This window comes from Pelmatolapia mariae, linkage group LG7, assembly GCF_036321145.2.
Source record: "Pelmatolapia mariae isolate MD_Pm_ZW linkage group LG7, Pm_UMD_F_2, whole genome shotgun sequence".
Classification (NCBI taxonomy): Eukaryota; Metazoa; Chordata; class Actinopteri; order Cichliformes; family Cichlidae; genus Pelmatolapia; species Pelmatolapia mariae.
The window spans coordinates 1,040,945-1,062,744 of NC_086233.1; the positions used below are offsets into that span (position 1 = coordinate 1,040,945).

At 48.4% G+C, this 21,800-nt stretch overlaps 2 protein-coding genes across 6 annotated transcripts in view; both read left to right on the plus strand.

Annotated features, from left to right (window-relative positions):
• phf21ab (PHD finger protein 21Ab) overlaps window positions 1–8,468 on the plus strand; it is a 29,109-nt gene extending 20,641 nt beyond the window's left edge. For all 4 annotated transcript variants that reach the window (XM_063477490.1, XM_063477489.1, XM_063477491.1 and 1 more), the window contains 3 exons: window positions 44–119; window positions 203–306; window positions 2,240–8,468. In XM_063477490.1, the coding sequence (XP_063333560.1) occupies window positions 44–119; window positions 203–306; window positions 2,240–2,968 (909 nt within the window). In that variant the 3' untranslated portion in view covers window positions 2,969–8,468. The remainder of the gene's footprint in view (window positions 1–43; window positions 120–202; window positions 307–2,239) is intronic.
• A 1,884-nt stretch (window positions 8,469–10,352) lies between these two features.
• Window positions 10,353–21,598, plus strand: prdm11 (PR domain containing 11). Of its 2 annotated transcripts, XM_063477485.1 has the most exons (8): window positions 10,353–10,688; window positions 11,675–11,929; window positions 12,015–12,091; window positions 13,838–14,097; window positions 14,209–14,276; window positions 14,701–14,888; window positions 15,089–15,577; window positions 16,904–21,598. In XM_063477485.1, the coding sequence occupies exons 3-8, from the start codon at window positions 12,064–12,066 to the stop codon at window positions 19,057–19,059; spliced, it is 3,189 nt and encodes a 1,062-aa protein (XP_063333555.1). In that variant the 5' UTR covers window positions 10,353–10,688; window positions 11,675–11,929; window positions 12,015–12,063; the 3' UTR covers window positions 19,060–21,598. The 2 variants fall into 2 exon arrangements, with proteins under 2 accessions (XP_063333555.1, XP_063333558.1); XM_063477488.1 differs by lacking the exon at window positions 11,675–11,929.
• Window positions 21,599–21,800: the final 202 nt, after the last annotated feature.

The following is a 21,800-nucleotide window of genomic DNA, read 5'->3' on the forward strand; positions in this document are numbered from 1 at the left end:
CCGAGCTTGCGCCTCTGTGAAAACTCCCAGCTTCTCTCTCCAGATCCTGAAGAAAGAAGAAGCCATTCCCTGGCCCGGCACCCTGGCTATCGTTCATTCCTACATCGCTTACAAAGAAGGTGACGGCAGCTTTTGCTCTTCTCGTGTCTCACGTCTGCCGGGACTGGCGAGCTCTGACCGACTCTCCCGTTTTGTCTTGCAGCTAAAGAAGAGGAGAAGCAGAAGCTGATGAAGTGGAGCTCGGAGCTGAAACTGGAGCGAGAGCAGCTGGAACAGAGAGTCAAGCAGCTCAGCAACTCCATAACAGTGAGCTCAGCGCACACGTTTATGCCTCGGTCCAGTCTCCAGTCCTTCGTTCATAATCTGTGCAGCGCTAAAGTTATTAAAGGTTCTGGCTGTGAGCTGGCTGAGCAGGGGGAAGACTGTCAGCTGCTTTGACGGCCATTTTTTTTTGTTTTTGGATGTTGGATAAAGCACCGCGATACTGCTTTGTGAGAGGAAGGTTGTATAATTACTAGAGATGGCACGATACCACTTTTTTATGTCCGATACCGATACCGATATCATAAATTTGGATATCTGCCGATACCGATATGAATCCGATATAGTGTGTTTTTTAATCAATAAAACTGTTTTTTAATATCTTGCTGCATTTTGTATAAGTTTATACTCAAGTTTAAATAAACAACAACACTAAAGCTATTCTGTTATACCTGTATGTAAAAAATACACTGCACCCAAAATATTTCATAGTTCAGCAACACTGATCAATCTAATAAACTTAAACCTACTCCATCCTCCCTATTCTGGTATTTTAAAGAGTACTTAGCAGAAATATTAAGCAAACTAACAAATAGGGTTGCAAACTCCCAGCAAAAAAAAAATAGGGAACCACCCCCCACCCTCCACCTCATGATGCTTAATCGAAGTAATCAACTTTTATTTGATGCAGTGTGAAAAAAATGCACAGAATTAAATTATTTTTCAAGAATAATTAAATAGATTCAATATCTTTCTTCAACAGAATTGCAAACTGCACAGATGGTATCTTCCCAAAGGAAAAAGTACTATAGCTTACTAGGGTATATTAGACTTAACAGTTACTATATACAGTAATGGACTTCTATACATTTTACATCAGATTAAAACTTTGGGTGTAAGATTCAGATAATTATTTATTAACAGCGAGACATTTTAAATGAGAATAAGAAAGATAAGTATGTCTTTGTGCCCCCTTTCCCTGTTAATGCCCTATCGGCCCCCCTGGCTAAACTTTGCTAGATCCGCCCCTGCACAGTTACCAGCCGTCAGCTGCGTAGAAAAGGATCCTGGTCTAGAAAGTAATATTAAATAAATTCTAACAACAGCTTATCAAGCTTAAACGTGCTGCTGTTGTTCAGCCGCTGGTTTCCTCTTTCTGGTGCAAAGTGGGCCAAAAACAAAGAAGAGAGACGGACTCGCGACAGAAAAGCCGATCAGCTGATCATTAAGCAGTTTCATGAAGTAGCGGCAGGAGAGGGAGAGAGAGAGAGAGACAGTCGCTAAATATATCGGTTGTTAAGCTTAACGTGGGAATGCTTTACGAACATTCAGAGATGAACTTACACACTTGCTTTACTTCTCTCTGGGATCACTTCCTCGGAGATGAAATGCTGGTTTGCTAGCGAGGCTACAAATACACACAGCCGCTCTATCACGTGATGCTCCGACGTGCTACGGTTACAAGCCGAGTTACTCCATGTCGCAAGTTTTGTGAGGTGTTTTTTTGATATTTAATGGATCGGATTACATTTTTTTATTTCTCGCCGATATCCGATCCAGTAATTTAGGTCAGTATCGGACCGATACCGATACGTAATATCAGATCGGTCCATCTCTAATAATTACCTGTCAGGTCTTGAGCGATCTGCCTCAGGGATGCTGAGTCGGGCTGGTAAGCGATAAAAATAAGACCAGGACAGTGAAACCTGAATTCTGCAGCTCGTCGTACTGTAACTGTATTGTTTTAGAGCTCTTCTCCGGCTTCACGTGAAATTCCAGTAGCTGTAGTGACGAGCAGGACTGTGTGCCGTAAACGAGCACAGTTCCAGGACAGACGCTCGTCCACGCGGCCGTCACAGTCACAGGGATTTTTACTGTTGTTGCAGTTAAATGCCTGCCACCAACTTCAGCTTCTGTGAATTGTCACTGCTCTCTTTATTTGAGGAGATGAAACTAAAGCCTGTTTTCATTTTTTCAGAAATGCATGGAGACCAAAAACACCATCCTGGCCCGCCAGAAGGAGATGCAGCTCTCCCTGGACAAAGTCAAACACCTGATTCGCCTCATCCAAGCCTTCAACTTCAACCAGGCTCTGGCAGAGACGGAGGGCAAAGACATGAGAGTCCCGGACAGGGCTGAGGCCGCGGTCAGCTCTGAAGCTCTGCCCAAAGTCAACTCGGCGGAGAAGGTGAAGGCGGGGAGCTCCTTGGCCAGCGTCATCACCGAAGGGAGCAAGCCCGAGGAGCACGGAGCCGCGGGGAGCCACCAGACGGGCGGAGACACCTCCGGCCAGCCCGACAGCACAGTCCTAACGGCAGATAGCGGCACCGGCGTGGGGGCGGACGGAAAGGCGGGGCCGGGGGGAGGGGCTAACACGGGGACTGGTCTCCAGGCGGAGATCGTAGCCAAGCCTGAGACTGAGGTGGCCGCGGCAGCTAACGTTCCCGCTTCTTCGGCCGTCGCCACCACCAACGGCACAGCCGAGCCAGCCCGTCCCGATCGGAGCCCCGGTGGAGGCCATGGCGCCAACGCCGCCACCGGCTCTGAGAACAAGACGACTGCCGTCAACCCCCCAGAGACGCCGGCGGAGAAGAAACAGGAGGAGATCACCGGAAGCGATGGCAGCAACACCAACAACAGCAAAACCTCAGAACCCTCCCAGCATTCTTTGCCAGCTCTCGTCAGCAGTTTGGACAATAAAAAGTAACGCGGCGTCTCTTCAGTCGGGGAATTCAAACATATATATTAAAAAAAAGACTCTTGCTTGCACCGTGTGGTGCCCTGAAGTTGCCAATCTGTATAAATGTTGTTTGTTTGCATTGTATTGTCAGACTGTGTCAATGGTAGATATACAGCCCAAGTCACGTGACTCTGGGAAGACGTAGGCTGTTCCACCCACTGAGCTGGGGTACAGGAAGGCGTGCGCACCAGTGTCATCATGCCAATTAGTGATAGACGTCATGGTGGGAATGCTCAAAGGGAGATTTAACTCATCATCACACCAGTGTGTGCCTGTTACAGTGGCCCCTGTTCCCTGCGAGGTGGGGAGACGGTTCACATGGGTACGAAGAACGCCGAGAACGTGGAACCAAACATCTGTCAGGGGTTACTGGTCTAAAGCAGTGTTGTGATAAATGAACCTGTTCGTGCCCTCGTCCCAACGAACTTAATGTGAACGACCCTGAACCTTAACCATCCGTCCCGACCTTCCCAATCGTACGATCCTCGCCCGGCCGACCTCCGGATCTCTTCGGTGAGGAGAGAAACCCGTGCATACCTTCACCCCTTCACTGTGAAAAGGCTTCAGTTTGCTTCAAACACAGAGTGGTACCAACCACAGGCGCTGCAGATGCAAACAGTCTGTGAATTACGGTGAACTTTGCAGAGAAAATGATGCGTTAGCCAACACCACTCACGCTGAGCGGCCTAACTTACCTTAACCCAGGTACCCGACAGCTGGGTACAAACAACTGTTGAAGGGAGCGAAAGATAAAAGGCTGAAAATGGGATTTTCAGTCCGTCCTCAAAGTTGATTACCGCTAACAGCTCTGAAAATCATACCTTAGACTGATAACCTTCGATATCAGCCAGAGACCCTCCTCAGACATCGTCTTTTTAAAGACGGCGGTTGGCGCTTTGAAGCATGCGGCTGCCTTGAAGGTGACGGGTCTGACTTTCCAGATGAGACTGATTGGCAGCATGTCCGCTCATCAAACCACACGTACACCTGGTGGTGTAAACCCGGGCTCACCTGCCCAGGTCCGAGAACAATACACATTATTGCAGAAACCTCAAAGGCCTCGACATCGTCGCAAGAAAAGCTCTGTTGAAGCACACTGACGCCTTTGGAAAGACTTCCCAAGCGATCCAGAATCCCTACATTATTCCCACTCCCAGTCACCCGGTAACCAAACGGCCCATCCTCTCCCCATCTCCTCCCACCTGAGCTCAGGCAGCAAAGACGCCGAGCGGCGCGTTCGGCAGGTACAAAGGACGAGGTCGAACAGGCTCGGTAGCCGAACAGATGTTTTCAGTGGTGTCGGTCAAGTGTAGTGATTGAGTTTTCATTCGTGAGTCAAGTGTGTCAACTGTGAGCACTAAATGTGAAATTGCAATATTGCAATGTCAACACACACAAACTATATCTGGGCTGTGTTTCTTTTTTATAGGAAAAGATATTCAGGTCTTCCTAGTCTTCTTCAGAATAAGTGCTTTCTGTTCCTGAACCTGCTGGACTGGCATTATCCACACACAAAGGAGTCCTCTTTTTGAAGCGGTCGTCTTTGCATCGTGTGCGTTTCTGTTGAATCCTGAACTGCCAAAACGACGTACCCAAATTCAGCAGGGACAAGTCCACTTACTGTATCGAAAGATCAAATCACCGGCGTTGTAAGATATTTAGATGCTACCATTTCAGAAATTGGAAGTCCCCAGATTGAGACAGGAGAGCTTACTAAACAATAACATTAAAGGAACTTTTTTCCTTCAAACGGAGGGATTTGTCGTACGAAGCTGCTCCTTCCGACGGATCTCAAAGGACGATAATCCTGAGATTAAAGCACAAGCTTGCTGCATTACAAAGAAGTGCTGAAGAGCTTTTTGTATGTTAATATGGAATTAAACAGAGTATGCATCTCTTTGTTGTGATGTGACTTATCCCCCACATTGCCAATATTTTTCTCGGAGGACACACAAACCTCTGTCTGACGTGCGTAGTTCCTGTTTTTGGGAGGAGCGGCCCGAGAAGCGCCTTCGTCCCCTCGCGGTCAGACATGTGCGTCTCTTTTCTTTCTGTGTGGCCGAAGCGCGACGCTGTCGTTTGTGGCTGTCGGTTCAGGTGGGTCTGCTGAGCCGATCACTGCTGGCTTCTTGTTGGGAGCGAGGCAATGACGGCGCCTCTGGTTGTGCTGGAATTTCTGTCGCTTTCTTTCTTTGAGCTGTTTTGGAGCATCGTTGCCCAGGTTTCAGTCGCCCGGCGGCGTCTTCACCCCTGACTGCCGACGCCGTTTGTTTTCTGTCATCGTGCACGTTCGCTGGGAATAGAGCCGCTGGATGCAGAGCTCCATATCGCTGCTCTGTTCTTTGCAGCTGGTCGAGAAGTCGAGCGATGACCTCGAGCAGTAAAAAAGATTTTGTGGCCTTTGAGTCGGGAATTCAAAACGATGCGTTGGAGCGCCAAAGTGACACGGCCAGCTCCAAAGCATCCAAGCAGCACACTGGACGTGTGTGACTGAGGCAGGTCAGGAGCTCTGCTGTGAGTGGCTGTGATACCCTGTAGGTGCGGGGTAGGCCCAGCAGCAGAGGAGGATGAGGAACACGTGAAGGTGGCCGCGTGTTTCAGCCTGTGTTGCTTACTGATGAAACGTCAGTAGTTGGACTTTCCTGCTAACACCTGTACAGTCTCTGGAGTGCAGATAGAAGGCGTTTAGCGACGTGCACGTGGCGGTGACCGCAGAGGTGAACACGCCGCAGGGCGACTGCGGGTGACTGTTAACTTCATATCACTACGACCATGTCGGCATATCTGACACCCGGTGTTCTCGTATACAGACCGCCTTCATTCAGAAGATCCCACAGAAACGTTTCCATGCGTTTGGCCGCCGTGTCGCGTTTTATGCCGTCGGTCTGAATGAAGAGCTCGGCCATTCGAACACAGACAGGAAAGAAGAGCCAGAGATGCAACTCTAACAAAAAAAAAGAAAAGAAAAAGGCAACTAACGTGTCCCCGGGTCCCTCTGAGTATCATTCGTTGTGTGTTTTGTTGTTTGTCGGCGTTCTTCATCACACGAGGCTGTGTTCACTCATAGGTAGAGCAGAGTAGTCATCGAGTCTCAACAAGGTTTTCTTTCAAAGAGCCCGAACTTGTGTTCCAGTCAGACTGGACCTCTCCCTCTGTACAGTAGGTACCTCGAGTGCCTTTCTTCAAACAGCAGATAATATTTGTCTCTTGACTTGCACTGTGACTTGTAGAACCTTACTAACCCCTCCGTATGACCCTCCGGTCCCCCGTCCCAGGAGCTCCCCCCAAACTCCGGAGCACAAACTCGGTCCCTCCACCTCAGGCTGCCAGTAGTCGATGCAAGTTAAATCTACATTTCATATATGATGCCGTTTGAAATCGACCGCATAGTGTTTTGTTGATGTTTAATAGAGGAGTTGCCTTAAATGTGTTTTATTTTAGTTTTTTTCTGTGATTAACTTTTACATTCGGAGAAAAAAAACACCTGTGCAGACGCGAAGGTCAGAGGTCGTTTGGTGAGAAGCAGTCGGGGTTTTCCCGACGATGATGATGATGACCCGCTCGGAGCTGTGTTGTGATGCACTTTTTGATTTGACCAGTATTATCGGACCGGGATCGGTCAGCGACGCAGAGCGCAGGCGTGAATCCCAGTTCCCCGGATTTCCTGGCTGGACTCGCGTTCGTTTTATTTTGAAAGGTCCGTCGTTGCCTCTGCACTGTTCTGGTTCTTCTTTGGCTTCAGATAACGCCCGAGTTTGCTAAATCAGGTCACATGAGGCGTCTGGCATGATCAAACTTTGACCCGATTAACAGCATCTGTCAGTGCAGCGGCGGCAGTGGAGCGCATGCCTTCTTATGCAAACTTTGATAATAGACGTGTCGAAACGTTTTTTTGATATGCATCTGCTTTGATTTTTACGTTTTCATGTGAAACTCGAGTCACTTTCTTTTCTTTGGGCGTTCTGGCAGACACGGATGCCAGAGCACGCCGTTTAGGTGTTAAACGTTGCAGCGACCATCCGCGTTCAACGGGTTTCTTCAGAATCAGAAGGTTTTTCCATGGATGTATGAAGAAGAACTGGACACCTGTTCTCCACTGACACGGTGCCGTTTGTGGGGCGGTCCTACCGCAGAACGCTTACCGGTGATTGGTAGAAGTAGCCTGTGGATTTGGAGTAACGTCACCCCAAGTTTGACCAGCGCTTGGTTCAAACATGAACGCAGTCGACGGATTGTGTCCGCCGCTAGTTTCTTTCTGGGAAGTTACCCCAACTTTGACCTCATCAGCACCTTGTCAGTGGAACGCAGGAGGAAGATCATCGAAAAAGTAGTCCTAGCTTTGTCTGGCTCGTGGGTTAACTCTTTTCCTGGCAGGTTTTCAGAGAAATCGCTGCTCTGATTGGTTCTGCTTTGTTCAATGACTGTTTGATTCATGGCTTGGCCGAGGTTTAGGTGATGCCGGGCTACAGAGCAGGAGATCTGTGGGGGGAAGGAGGCATGCGTTAGGCCTGAGTGTCTGCCCTGCGTCAGCTCTCTGAATACATCCATGGGTTTAGGTTCTTTGTTGTAGTCTTGATTTGGCTGATGTGGCGTGCCGACTGTTGGGATCCCAGCAGAGCTGCGAGGGTTCGGGGAGGAAGGCTCTCTCTAAATTGCTTCTCAGTTTCGATTTCTCTGAGCCGTCCGGGTGAACTTATCCAAAGAACACTGAGAACATACATTTAGTCTCTGCATATCATACGGATGTCGTTTTCCTGCGTTGGCATCGCGCTCGTGCATTCCCGCCTGTGGTCACATTAACCGCTCATGCATTAAAAAATAAAAAAGACTGTGCTGGGGGGTCGTTCCTGCGAGGTAGTTTGCTCTGACTTTTAAGTTGTATCAGTTTTAAAACGATCAAGTCATGATTGTGGCCTTCTAGTATTCTGTCGGTACATGACGTCATTAATCTCTCGTGCCCGCCCGCCCATCTGTCTGGACCCAAACGTACACCTGCAGCTTCTTACCTCATCCACAGCTGATTCCATCTGGGTGTGTTTGAGTGCAAAAAAAAGAAAAGTTCAAAAAAAGAAAAAACAAAGAAAAGTCTTTTTTTATCTTCCATTTGGTGAGATGCATTGTAGCGATATGAATAAAGAAAAAGTTCACCTGGTGTGCTGAATAATGTGTAAATTGGTAATTACACAATCTGAATATTTGTATAATTGTTTGTATTTTTTCATAATGATTTTGGAAAGGAATGTGTTTATTTTTTTGACTTCTGTTCCAGATGTGTCTTCTGTTGGCCTGACATTGTGACTGGTCTGGTGGGATTCTTACCTCTGTATTGAGCCTCTTCTGTGATGAATTCTTTGTATGCAGTGTTTAGGAAATACTGTAGGGAACATGGGGAGGAGTTGATATTAGGAGCATTTGATCAATTTGTATTTATTTATTTTATCATTTTGTTAATAAATTGTGAAAAGCAGACCGTGTGGTGCCTGCCTATTTATTTCTCGGGCTGTTTAAGATTTTGTTTTTAAGAAAAAAGCCACATTCATTAGGAACAAATGTTTGTATAGTCCCTAACAATAAAACCGCCGGCCCCTGTATTATAAATGAGAATATTTTTCCTTTTTTTAAATCGTTTTTGCCTTTTAATTTGATTCGTTTCGTAGCTTTTGAATTATGTATGTTAGATTTTCGTATGTTTTTTACCAGGTATGTGCGGAGTGGTGAGATGAAGAGAAGGCGTACAGCCTTTATTTTTCCTGTCTCTATGAAAAATGTCAAAGTAAATTAGCCGATTAGGAGCTGCTGTCTGAGACTCAAACACAAAGCCATCGCTGTGGATGTGAGGAAAGATGAAAATGTTTTGCTTTTTTCTCATTTCTAATCGGGAGCCTGATCGGGTATTCTCGCTGGAGATCGGACACAAAGGAAGGTGCTCGTCACACACAATGTAAAAATACGAGAGTTCAGCTCTGACTGAATCCCGAGTCCGATTTTAAACAACGAAGATGACTTCCTGTCGTTTGTCGTCGAATTTCCGCGGCACTGTGCCCGTGTGCTTCCCGGACTGAAGCGTGTGGCGAACTGGCCAAACCCTAAAAACTAAACTCCTGTATCTGAAACCCGTCAAAGGAGAAAAGCACCAATCAGATATGAGAGTCGTGGTGCGTGGTCTTTATATACAGACCCGTGAGGCCTCTCTCTCACAAGCAGCAGAGTGGCGCAGCGGAAGCGTGCTGGGCCCATAACCCAGAGGTCGATGGATCGAAACCATCCTCTGCTATGGATTTGCTTTTTTTTTTCTCCCTTTGCCGCCTGTTTCACACCGTCTGTGCTCCTGCGGTAAACTGTCCATTTTGTATCATTTGTTCAGTAAAACCGCACACACCTGTTGTACCGCGTGTGCCGCGTTCACTGAGCTCCGCAGACATTTACCCCGAGCCTCGTGGACGCGGCGGAACAAACTGCTAAAAACACGATCGAACTTTTTCCATATCAGGCTGAACAAACCGGCAAATGTTCGCACGAATGTGTAACTGCACTAAAAGATGAGACGTGGCTAAGTGGCGCCCCCTGTCGGAGGTGGAGGGTTAATGCCGCTGGAGGTGTTGAAGACCTGAGGAGCCAACCCGCCTGACCGGGGCACCAAAACACCAACAAGCCTCCATCCATCAGACGCTTAGAGAAGCTCAGGAGGAGCTGCTCTGTGTCTCTGTGGATCCAGAGAAAGCATAAGAAAGGACGGCTGGAAGGTGGAGGTCAACCATCCACAGGCAGGTGAAGAAGGGAGTGCAGGCAGGGTGGAGACCAGTGTCAGCGATGAATGGTTTGCAGACGGTGGAGGTCAGCATGTGCAGAGGGAGACTGGATTTATTAGACAAAGGATGATGAAGATGGAGAAGAGGAGGGCCTCGGAGGAGGTTCATGGATGTGGTGAAGGAGGACGTGCAGAGGGTTGGAGTGACTGAGGAAGGGGTGGAGGCCAGTGATGGAGGTGGACATTTTTCTAATGTCTGTAAATAAATGAAGGAAACCTCAGCATCTTTCAGCCCAGCTGGAACGTACCAAGTGTCACTTATGGGGAGGGCCGATGGAAATGATGAACCACGAGTGATTTCTGAGCCTGAAACTGTCGGCCTTGTTTCTGTACGCTGATCAGTTTTGTCATCAGTGTGTCTCACAGCTGATCAGCTGTATCGATCCTTCCACGAGACAGAAATGTCCCAGTGACGGAGGCGGTGAAGTTGCATTTAAAAAAATATATTTGTCCTTCGCTTAAGAAAGGGAATTCAGTGTGTGTGTGTGTTTGTGTGTGTGTGTGTGTGTGTGTGTGGTGACCCGGTGAGCCCGGGATCCTCGGCGGGTCTGCAGCCTGCAGCTGGCCGGGGATGAGCGCTGACAGGCGGACTGAGCTGCACCCAAAGCCGCCTGCCCGCCTCCTCTCCCGGCCTCCAGCCTCCGCAGGCATTCGGTGAACTTTAATTTTTGCGCACTTGCTTTCTTCCGTTTTTCCATGTCATTTCCTGTGATAAAAAATGGTGGTCACAGCTCGGGGGAGGCGACTGAGTCGGTGCAAAAATTAACGCCAAACTTGTGATCTGCGGGCAGCGGCGGAGCCAGCGGACGGGGGAGGGGGCAGAGAGCGCGGTTCATCCCGGGGAGAGGCTCCCAGTCCCCGCTGCGTGTCTGCACGAAGGTGGGTCCGTGTCGGTGGCCACTGTGGCCAGTGAAAATGGCTTCCGAAAACTGCAGGCAGATTGCCAGCTGCCTGCAGACTGAAGCAGAGAAAGCGTGGCGCAGATCCGAGCCCGAACGCGCTCTCTGCGGTAATCCGCCCCTGTCGGCCGCTAACCTGCGCAAAGTTAAAGGCAACTTTAGTCTGCGGCGTTCACGTGTCCATGGAGCTCGCAGCGCACGTTCAGAGTTTCTTTGTCGGAGCTTCGTGAAGCCACGGAGGGGCAGATCCGTCCGAAACCCACACACTGATCCCCGGCATCTGTACCTGATCGATGCCGTAGATCAATACCTGATCACACCCACAGCTGCTTTGTATCTCAATCAGATAATCCCGTGTTCTTATCACGCAGGTGATTGACTGTTATCTTTCCAGGTAGAGTGTGGCTGTAGCAGGGTTATTATGGGATGCATGAAGCAGCAGCAGGACCCTTCAGAGTGTTTACTGCAGGCTCTGCAGCTTTGCATGATTCGCTGTTCAGAATAATCCTTCTTTGTGTTACACTGGCCCTGCTCCTGTATTCTCTAACAGACCACTTTCGTCTGATTGGCCAGCTTCTGTAAGCGAGCTTCTGTGTTTGTTTTGTGACAGTATAACTGGGACGTTTAGGTGTATCAGCAGCGCTCAGGCTAAAAAAATAAATCAGCAGCTGGGTCAGAGATGTTAGGAAAATTCGCTGAAAATCATTATTGGGTTCCATGAAAAATGTTTGGAGCAATACCGTTACATAGATAATATTCCCAGCAGTCCAAATATGCAAACGTCTTTCCAGGTTAGTCTTGAGAAGTCAAGCATACCCAATTTTTTTCTTTTTTTAACTTTATTCTCAAAAATTCACATTTTCCCCTGAGCTTTACCCCAGTCACCGGGATAATGCCTCAGAGGTCAAGTCTGAGGCACGAGCTGTTTGTCCAGCTTAAGTTTCTGTTTTTTTCTCTTATTATTAGAAAACGATTCCAGGAAATGAGCTTTTGTTTTGGTATGAAATGAACATTTGGATCCAGAATGATTCCCGTGCTCGCTGACGGAGCGACGGTGCGTGGGACTCCTGCAGCTCTTTGATGAAACGCAGATGGTGTGGAGAAACGTGAAAGATAAAAAGAAACGCTTAAACCATGTTTCAGTCTGAGAGCTCATACCTGTGACCTTCACCTGTCCCTGATTCTGAAAAACGGAGCCTCAGTTTCTGAAGAGAAATACAAGTATGAATATCTAATAAACTGAACGTGCTGCGAGAGCGACGAGCGCCTCCCGTGACGCTCTAACGGCTGTGTTTATTTTCCACAGACGGGCGTGAAGTGGACGACGGACCGGATTTCACCATCATGGTTCCACCATGAGCGAGAACTCGCTGGACCTCTGGTGTAAGCTTCACGTCTGCTCCCTGATTTGTCCCTAGAGCTTTATGTGGCTGATTGAATAATGAATATTTTAATGTTTCCAGGCACGTGCTCGCGGTCTGAGCCCTAACATGTCGTCATTATCACGCTGAAACGTGGAGCTGCTCGTGCGTTTCCTGCACACGTGTGTTTGTTCAGTGGTCTGATTCTATCATAACGTGTTAGAAAAGCCTCTGATTGTGCTGCCGGTCACAAACGTTTTACCTCCTTGGACGGGCGATCGTGGCTCAAGAGTTGGGAGTTCGCCTTGTAATCGGAAGGTTGCCGGTTCGAGCCCCGGCTTGGACAGTTTCGGTCGTTGTGTCCTTGGGCAAGACACTTCACCCGTTGCCTACTGGTGGTGGTCAGAGGGCCCGGTGGCGCCAGTGTCGGGCAGCCTCGCCTCTGTCAGTGCGCCCCAGGGTGGCTGTGGCTACAATGTAGCTTGCCATCACCTGTGTGTGAATGGGTGGATGACTGGATATGTAAAGCGCTTTGGTGTCCTTAGGACTATTAAAGCGCTATATAAATACAGGCCATTTACCATTTTTACCATTTTACCTCAAACACTCAAAGATTTGGTAAAAACTTTCTGTCCTCTCATGATGGACGTGAATGTCAGGATCATTTTGGGCTTTTAATCATTTCTTTGAACAGTTTTTTTGGATTGTACAGCTTTAAAGACTTTAAAGAACAAGTTTCTCTGGTCCAAAGTACACGTATAGGCTCAAATATATACAGACCCTATGTAATATTTGGTCACTTAGCAAGTTGCGATCAGACACCATCAGCAGTCTTCTGACTTAATCCTGTCTGGATAAAACAGCCCAGAGCGTGATGCTACCACCACCATGCTTCACAGCTGCAGTGTTCTCAGGGTTGAAAGCCTCACCTTTGCTCCTCCAATCAGCTCCATCTTTGTCTCGTCTGACCATCAAACTTTTCTCCAGAGGCCGTTTGGCTCTTTCACGTGGGCAGCTGCAAATTTCAGTTGAGCTCGTTGATTTTGGAGCAGGAGCTTCTTTCTTGGTCAGTCCATGGAGATGTGAGACTGGCTTCACTGTGGAAGTGACACTGGTGTTCCAGCAGATTCTAGTCCAATGGCAGGCTATGTTCCTGAACATCCTAACCAGTTTCCTCTCATCTGAGGGGGACAGTCTGGGTCTTCTCCCAGACCTCAGTGGGGACAGATCTGAGTAACTTGTACTTGTGTGATCTTGAACCTTGTTCAGAAACGGCTCAGAGAAACTTGTAAATCTACAGTTCTGCTTTTCGATCTTCACTGAGACGTCTCGATGCGTGCTCGATCACCCAGGTAAGGAAATCCCAAAAGGCTGATTATGTTCATCTGGACGTTTCCAGTGGGAGAAACGTTTCATCATCATCAGGTGACTTCTTCAGTCTCAGCTGACTGCAGGTCTCCAACCTTATAAACAGAACATGTGCATAATAACTGACACCAGCACCACTGACGAGCGACGTGCTGTGAGGTCGGTTTCGTGACGCTACGTCCAGATGAACAGAATCAACTTTCTGGGACTTCACTGAGTTTGTTGGATTTTCTCTTTGTCCACACCTGATTTGATGATGTCATTATTTGCACTTCTGCTCTGGTTCAACAACATCCGTATCTCAGGATTTTCTTCAGACCTCAAATCTTTCTAAAGTAATAATCTGTTATTAAAGAAGAAGATTTGGAGATAACCTTTATCTGCTGGGTTTGTCCTTCAGTCTGTGAGGAGTGTCAGGACTATTTCCAGAAGGAGTGTCCGTCTCACGGGCCCCCGCTGTTCATCCGGGACACGCACGCAGCCCCGGGGACGGCCAACAGGGCGGCGCTCACGGTCCCGTCGGGTTTAGAGGTGTTCAGCGAGGGAGACGAGGTAGATGTTCGCTGCGTGGACGCAATCTACCCCAAGGGGGCGCTGTTTGGGCCATATGAGGGAGAGCTGGTGTCCAAGGACAGATCCTCAGGATTCTTTTCATGGATCGTAAGCTCGCCACAGACACCAGTGTACAACCAGTTTACAACCAGTATACAATTACTTTCTTTTTGTTCCGGGACAGGCCACGTCTGAATCTGTTTGCTTTCCCGTTTTCAGATTGTTGATGTGCACAACACTTACCAGTCCATCGATGGCAGCGATGAGACCAAAGCCAACTGGATGAGGTGAACTTTAGTCAGAGGTTAACGTCATCCATCACTGACGGCGTTTGTTTCAGTTGTACAGACGGGTTCTCTTCTAACGAGCCAACAACTTTTCACACATCTCTTTTTTTCTCTTTAATTTCTTTTTAAATTTACAGCTACAATTTTTTCTATTTAGTTACTAACAGTAGCTCTAACACACCATCATACAGCAACGCCGCTCTCCGGGCTTCTGAAAGCTGGCCAATCAGAACAAAAGGTTTCTAGGGGGTGGGTTCTTGGCAACGCATTCATCACCTCATTAAAACCACATAGATTTGTGAACTTTTGAACTCTTAGTGGGAGTAAATCTGATTTGCAGGAGTTACTGAGTTACATCTCAGAGGTCAGACTGATCCATGACAGTCCTGGAGAAACGACCCTCGGCTTTTCTGTCTCTGACCAGGTACGTGCGGACCTCGTCGGAGGAGAGCGACAGGAACCTCACAGCGTTTCAGCACGGTAAAAACATCTACTTCAGAGTCTGCCGGGCGCTGGCGGCCGGAGAGAAGCTGAGGGTCTGGTACAGCGACAATTACATCAGACGACTTCACTGCGTTTCTCAGGAGAGCATCGACCGCAACCTGGACACAGGTGAGGAGGCACTCGGGTGAAATATTAGAGCAGGTAACAGGAGACACAGTCACTGAAAATATATGATGAGTTTTAAAAGCGCTGTTCCACTGTTGCTCTCCTGGGTGCTGGAGTCTTTCTGTGGATCACTTTGTCACCTGTAGAGCACTTTGAACCCACTTTTAGGGGCTTTAAATACCTCAAAAACGGTTTTCTTTCAGGTCCTGGCAAAGACTTCAAGTCCCCGTGCCTGCAGTCAGCTCTGCAGGGCAAACTGAGCAAACAGCTGAGCGAAGAGTCCGACGGCCAGCCTCCGGCCAAGAGAAAGAAGATCGACCTCATCTTCAAAGACGTCCTAGAAGCTTCTTTGGAGGACTCTGGTAAATTCAGGTTCCGGTCTGGCCAAACCAGCGAGTATAAAGTACCAGCCCTGGTTTCGGGGTTTGATTCCTCCGAGAGCAGCTTTGGCGTTCCCAACCTGAAGGTGGAAGAGAAGGAGGAGGAGAACCAGAGCATAGAGAAACCCTCCACCTCCTTCTGCCCCAACTGTGTGAAGCTGAAGAGGAGGATCCTGGAACTGGAGGAGGAGCTGTCCCGTCTCCGAGGAGAACAGGGGGACGCTGCTGCTCCGGCGACGTCCGAACAGACTCAACCCCAACGCGATCAGGCCCCACCGCACCCCGAGCAAGGCCCCATCGAGGATTTTCAAGGTATGTGAGAGACCAGGAGGGCAGATGCTCTCTGCAGCACAGCGGTGTTACTGCTCTGCAGTGTGGCTGTGTTTGACGTGCAGTCTGGCAGGTGTGTTTGTTTCGATCACCATCTGAAGCCACATTCACACAAAAAAGACTCTGAAGGTTCGTTTGGCTGTTTGTTTCCACCACAGTCCCATAAAGATTAGTCACATTAGTTAATACGTGCAGACTTTTGCACACATCAGCCACTTTATTAGGAACACCTGGCAAGTAAAATGCAGTCTAATACAGGGAACTGAATACAGATCAGTGCATACCGCCCACTGACCTCAGTAATGCATTTAAGTGTACCTAATAAAGTGTCTGGTGAGTGTGAATGAGAGAAAACTCAACCGATCAGCGATGTGTGTTGCTGCAGGAGCCACCCTGAAGTCCGCAGAGCCCAAGTTCACCACTGAAAGGAGTAAAAACTCTTCGTTGGGACAGAAAGTTGAAGAAAGTTTTCTAGACCGGTACCGGGCTGCGAGTCGTTTGGTACCGGTCCACGAGTCGTTTGGTACCGGTCCACGAGTCGTTTGGTACCGGGCTGCGAGTCGTTTGGTACCGGGCTGCGAGTCGTTTGGTACCGGGCCGCGAGTCGTTTGGTACCGGGCTGTGAGTCGTTTGGTACCGGTCCACGAGTCGTTTGGTACCGGGCTGTGAGTCGTTTGGTACCGGGCTGCGAGTCGTTTGGTACCGGGCCGCGAGTCGTTTGGTACCGGGCCAGCCCGTGAAAATATTGTCGGACATAAACCGGTCCGTGGTGCAAAAAGGGTTGGGGACCTTTGTTCTAGACGGTTCTTGGTTCAGTTCAGTGATTTCATACAGATTGTGATGCCAGACAGTTTATTCAAACGTGCCAGCACTGCTGCTAGCTGCTGCAGTTTGTCAGCCTGTTGCGTGGTCGTCACAGACCGCTAGCTCAGCTGATGGTTGGTGCCGAGGCCGCCGCCTCTGTCTTCTGTCAGAAATGTTAATGAACATACAGCCGAGTGCCGTCCTGAGGAGCTGGCTGTCCTGTGAGCTGTGGAGTGGTTCTACTATGACGATCATGACAGCAAAGATATCTGCCAAACGCGAGGAGTGCTCTGAAGCACGTGTGAATCCTGTCTAATGGTTTTGCAGCGCTCACTTTGATGCTCCCCACTTTAGAGCAGAACAGTTGAGATGTTGAGATGAGCTGTGCAGCCCCAGAAATCTGCTTAGCTGCTTGATAAAGTCATTCACTCTGTATGATATTAGACATTTGATGCGACTTTAATGCTGGTTACTCTCAGAAGTTGAATAAGTTTCTCTTTGCAGGGATGGAGCCCTTGACACCCACTCAGGTGGTTCTGGATGAAGACGAGCAGGACGTGGACTCTGCCGATGAGTCCATTGCTGCAGATCTTGTGATTTCTCCCGAGGACTCGTCAAAGCTTTCCTCCGCAGGAGGCAGACGGATTCGACGCTTCAAGCAGGAGTGGCTGAAAAAGTTCTGGTTCCTCCGTTACTCGCCGACCCTGAATGAGATGTGGTGCCACGTGTGCCGCCAGTACACCGTCCAGTCATCCCGCACCTCAGCTTTCATTATCGGCTCCAAGCAGTTCAAGATCCACACCATCAAGCTGCACAGCCAGAGCAACCTCCACAAGAAGTGTCTGCAGCTGTACAAGCTGCGCATGCATCCAGAAAAGACCGAGGAAATGTGCAAGAACATGATGCTTCTCTTCAATGCAGCGTACCACCTGGCCCTAGAAGGGCGGCCCTTCTCCGACCTCCGTTCACTGGCAGAGCTCCTGAAGAAGTGCGAGCTCAAAGTGGTAGATCAGTACATGAATGAAGGCGACTGTCAGATCCTCATCCACCACATCGCCCGGGCTGTGAAGGAGGATCTCGCAGAGAAAATGCGTCTGTCTCCCTTCCTGAGCGTCATAATGGACGCCCAAAACGATGACCTTTTCTCCGACATGGTGGCGGTCTACGTCCAGTTCGTTACCAACGAGGGCTTCCCAAACACAGAGTTCCTGTCCTTGCAAAGACTGACCGTGGCCAATGTGGATGGGTATCTCCAGGTCATGGATCGTGCCTTTGGTGTCCTAGGCCTCCGGTTTCAGGACTTGCTGGTGGTCGGTTTGGGGGTGGACGGCACCAACATCTCTTCAGGAATGAGAGCAAACCTTTACATAGCTGTCCAAAAAACCTTTCCCTGGATCCTCTGTCTTCCCATCATGATCCATCGACCACATCTGGAAGTTCTGGATGCCATCAGTGGAAAGGAGCTCTCCTGCCTGGAGGACCTGGAAAACAACCTCAAACAGCTTCTCAGTTTTTACCGCTACTCCCCTCGCATGATGGCCGAACTGCGATCCACTGCGCCAACACTGTCAGAGGAGACGGAGTTCCTAGGAGACATCAGAGCCATACGCTGGATCATAGGAGAACCGAACGTCCTTAATGCGCTCATCAAGGATTACCTGGAGGTCGTTGCACACCTTAAGGAGATCAGCAGCCAGACACAGAGGGCTGACGCCGCGGCCATCGCGCTCACCCTCCTCCAGTTCCTCATGGACTATCAGTCAGTGAAGCTCATCTACTTCCTGCTTGACATCATAGCTATCCTGTCACGATTGGCCTTCATCTTTCAGGGAGAGTACCTGCTGGTGTCGCAGGTGGAAGCCAAGATAGAGGAGGCCATTCAGGAGATAGGCCAGTTGGTGGACTGCCCTGGAGAATATCTGCAGGAGTTTGAGGAAAATTTCAGAGAAAGTTTTAACGGAGTTGCCTTGAAGAACCTGCGCGTTGCAGAGTCCAAGTTTCAGTCCATCAGAGAAAAGATCTGCAACAGGAGCCAAAGCATCCTGTCTCAGAGGTTGGACCTGCAGAGCTGCTCATTTGCCAAAGCCTGCAAGGTGCTGGACCTGTCCACCTGGCCCAGCAACCACGAGGACCTGCAAGCCTACGGGGACGAGGAAATCAAGATTATATTCAACCACCTGGAATTGATTCCCACCGCGGCCCAGGAGGTCTCCCAGACAGAGGCCAGAGGCAGCCTGGTGGTGGAGTGGAAGGATCTGAAAGCAGACTACTACAGTATGAACGGTTTTAAAGAGGTGATCGGCCACATCTGCAGGTACAAGCAACGCTTCCCGCTGCTGAACCGCATCGTGCAGGTTGTCAGGGTCCTGCCCAGCTCCACGGCCTGCTGCGATAAGGGCCGAGGGTCTCTGCAGAAAATGTGCAAGAGCAACCGCTCCCGGCTGACTCTGGAACAGATGAACGACCTGCTGACCGTGGCTGTTAATGGACCGCCCATCGCAAACTTTGACGGGAAGCGAGCGTTGGACAGCTGGTTCGAGGAAAAGTCCGGCAGCAGCTACTCGCTCTCGGCTGAGGTGTTGAACAGGATGTCGGCGGCTGATCAGAAATGCGTCCTGCACAGCGTTGACGTCAACGCAGAATTCTACCCTGATGTGTAACGTGCAAATCCTGTGCTGCTGAAAGACACTGGTGTGCAGCCAAACAAGGGGACACGCTGAATTCAGAAAAGCCGTGACGTCACAATTACTGCCACCAAATTCAGCTGGAAGAACAAAAGCAGCCAATCGGTGTGAAAAGGCAGAAAATCAAATATCCCAAAAATTCCACTAAAAACTCAAGAAAACCCAAACGAGCCATGTGAGCGTGTCTTAACCTTCAGTGGCCTTTGGCTCATTCAGTCATCAGGTTCTGGGAACACTTTCTGCACCAAAATGTTTGTTGTGAAATTTTAGCTTCATATATCAAAAATGTTTCAAGATAGAATTTTAAAGATTACTCTGTAGACTTACTTCCAGCAGCTTTTACCTTCTTTTGCAGTTTGAAATCTGAGGCCATGTTTGAATATGAATATCTCCAAAACTGTTAAATGTTAAACATACAAGTAGTGGGACTCTCCACCGTTTGCTCTCAGAGGTGAAACGTCGTTAAGAAACCTGGAGGCCGGTCGCTTTTCTGTGCGAGCTCCTTAGACGACTGTGACCTGGTGACAACCTTCACAGACGTAGTGATATAAAACTTTTCATACGAGAAATAAACTTAGCAAAACAATTAAGACTTGTGAAAAGGGGATTTCTAGCTCATTTCACATGATTGGCAGTCGATACAAGAACCCCCCCCAACTCTCACCTTAACACCAAAACTGCTGGAGACAAGCAGAGGATCGGCAGCTGACTGGCAGAATGGATGCTGCAAGAGCTGTAATGTACATAAAAATGCTACATTATTGTGTTTTTAATATGTTTTAGCCTGAGTGATCACATTCTTTAGGGCAGAAGCGGCAGGTGGAGTAGGTCTTGAAAATATACGTACATTTGTAATGGCAGTTCCACCGGGAAACTCCAGAATTCAGTTCTGTTTGGATTAGGCGACGCATATTTTTGTCATATTTGTTCAATCCAGCATCAAAGATGAATGAAAACAGACTCTACAAACTATCTGTCCCAAATTACAGATCCTGACTCATTTTTTTAAAGGTTCAATTCAATTTTATTTACACAGCGCTAAATCACAACAACAGTCGCCACAAGGCGCTTTATATTGTTCAGTAGATCCTACAATAATAGATACAGAGAAAAACCCAACAATCATATGACCCCCTATGAGCACTTTGGCGACAGTGGGAAGGAAAAACTCCCTTTTAACAGGAAGAAACCTCCGGCAGAAGCAGGCTCAGGGAGGGGCGGGGCCATCTGCTGCAAGAGAAGGAAGACAGGACAAAAGATGTTCGTGTTCAAACATGACCTCAAAGTAGGTGAAAATAAATATTTAACATATGAAGCTAAAGTTTCACAGCAATCCTTTTACAGGTCCAAAGTTTGGATCGTGAAACCTTTGGACAAATCGAACGTGGTCGAGCCGAGAGCCCACGGCGACTGAGATAGACCGAAGAAGCGTTTCTCCACAGAGCTTCAGCCTGCAGTCTGCTCGCTCTGCTCGTGAACGTACAAAGGCTCATCATCAGCTGCACAGCTGCATTTAAGGGAGCTACAGAAACACACGTTATGAAGATGAAGGTCTCTGGAGACCAGAGAAAATGTCACATGACCTTTTAACATCCACCAGCTCAACTGGAAATCTTACTAAGACGAACTCCGAGGTCAGACTCTCTGTAAGAGGCCTGATCTGACAGCTATGGTATTCTGGTCTCTGTGTGAATGGGTTGCAACCTAATCTCGACCCAACTGAACAAAAATGACCGCAAAGTGCTTCAAAACGTCCCAAATCGATGCAAAACGACGCCCAAAAGGCTCCGAGAGACCCACAACCTCCACGGAGACACAGACTCACCACCAAGAAACAAACGTCCACAGGGAGGCGGCGAAACAAGAAGCACAAAAACGAGCGAGTGAAGGCGAGCTGAGCGTGTGCCGTCGTGTTGCTTTCACGTGTCCGTGCTCGGCTGGGAGCCTCCCGCTCTGAGCTGCACTTGTTCCGTGTGATAATGACTCGCTTGTTGCCACGATAACAGACAGTTTGACATCGGGAACAATCGTCGCTCTCTGCTTTAGCTCATCTGCCAGCAGCTTATTCAGTGTTGTGCCTGACAGGAGTGAAAAGCTAGAGTGTAAGGATGTATAAAGGCTTTATATTTCTATTAGAAATGCCCTGCTGCACACGGTCTATACTGTGGTGACTGTACATACTGTAAATGCTGCGGAGCCTGTTTTTAAAGGACTGTTTTTCTCTTGAATTGGATGATTGTGCCAAAATGATCGAATGCGAAGAAAAAGGTGCTATCCTGCGACGCCACGCTGTACTTTTGCCATATTTGTTCAGTCTTTAGTGCAGCCAATGATCTATTTTAAAAATGTTCTGCAGGAGCAGTTCAGCTTCAGCCAAAGCTTCAGAGGCGTTTTAACAGCTGCATGATCGACTGCTGCTTTCAGCTCGTTCCGAAGTCTGTGTTTTATAATTATTATAAAGGTTTTTTTGCTCATGTTTAATGCAGAAATAAATATGCCATGATGGGAACGATCAGCCTGACTTTATTTTTTATATTTGTCTGAATTTAAATTCATATTTTTGAGAAATTTCTCATTTTTAAAAATGATTTTGCTTCATAAATATGAGCAGCTGATCTTCAGAGTCCTCGATAGTTTGAGTAGTTTTTCTGAGACTGTATTTAAAAGATGGAAGAAGCTGTTAGTTCTACAGAGAAGCCAACAGGGGGCGACTCTTG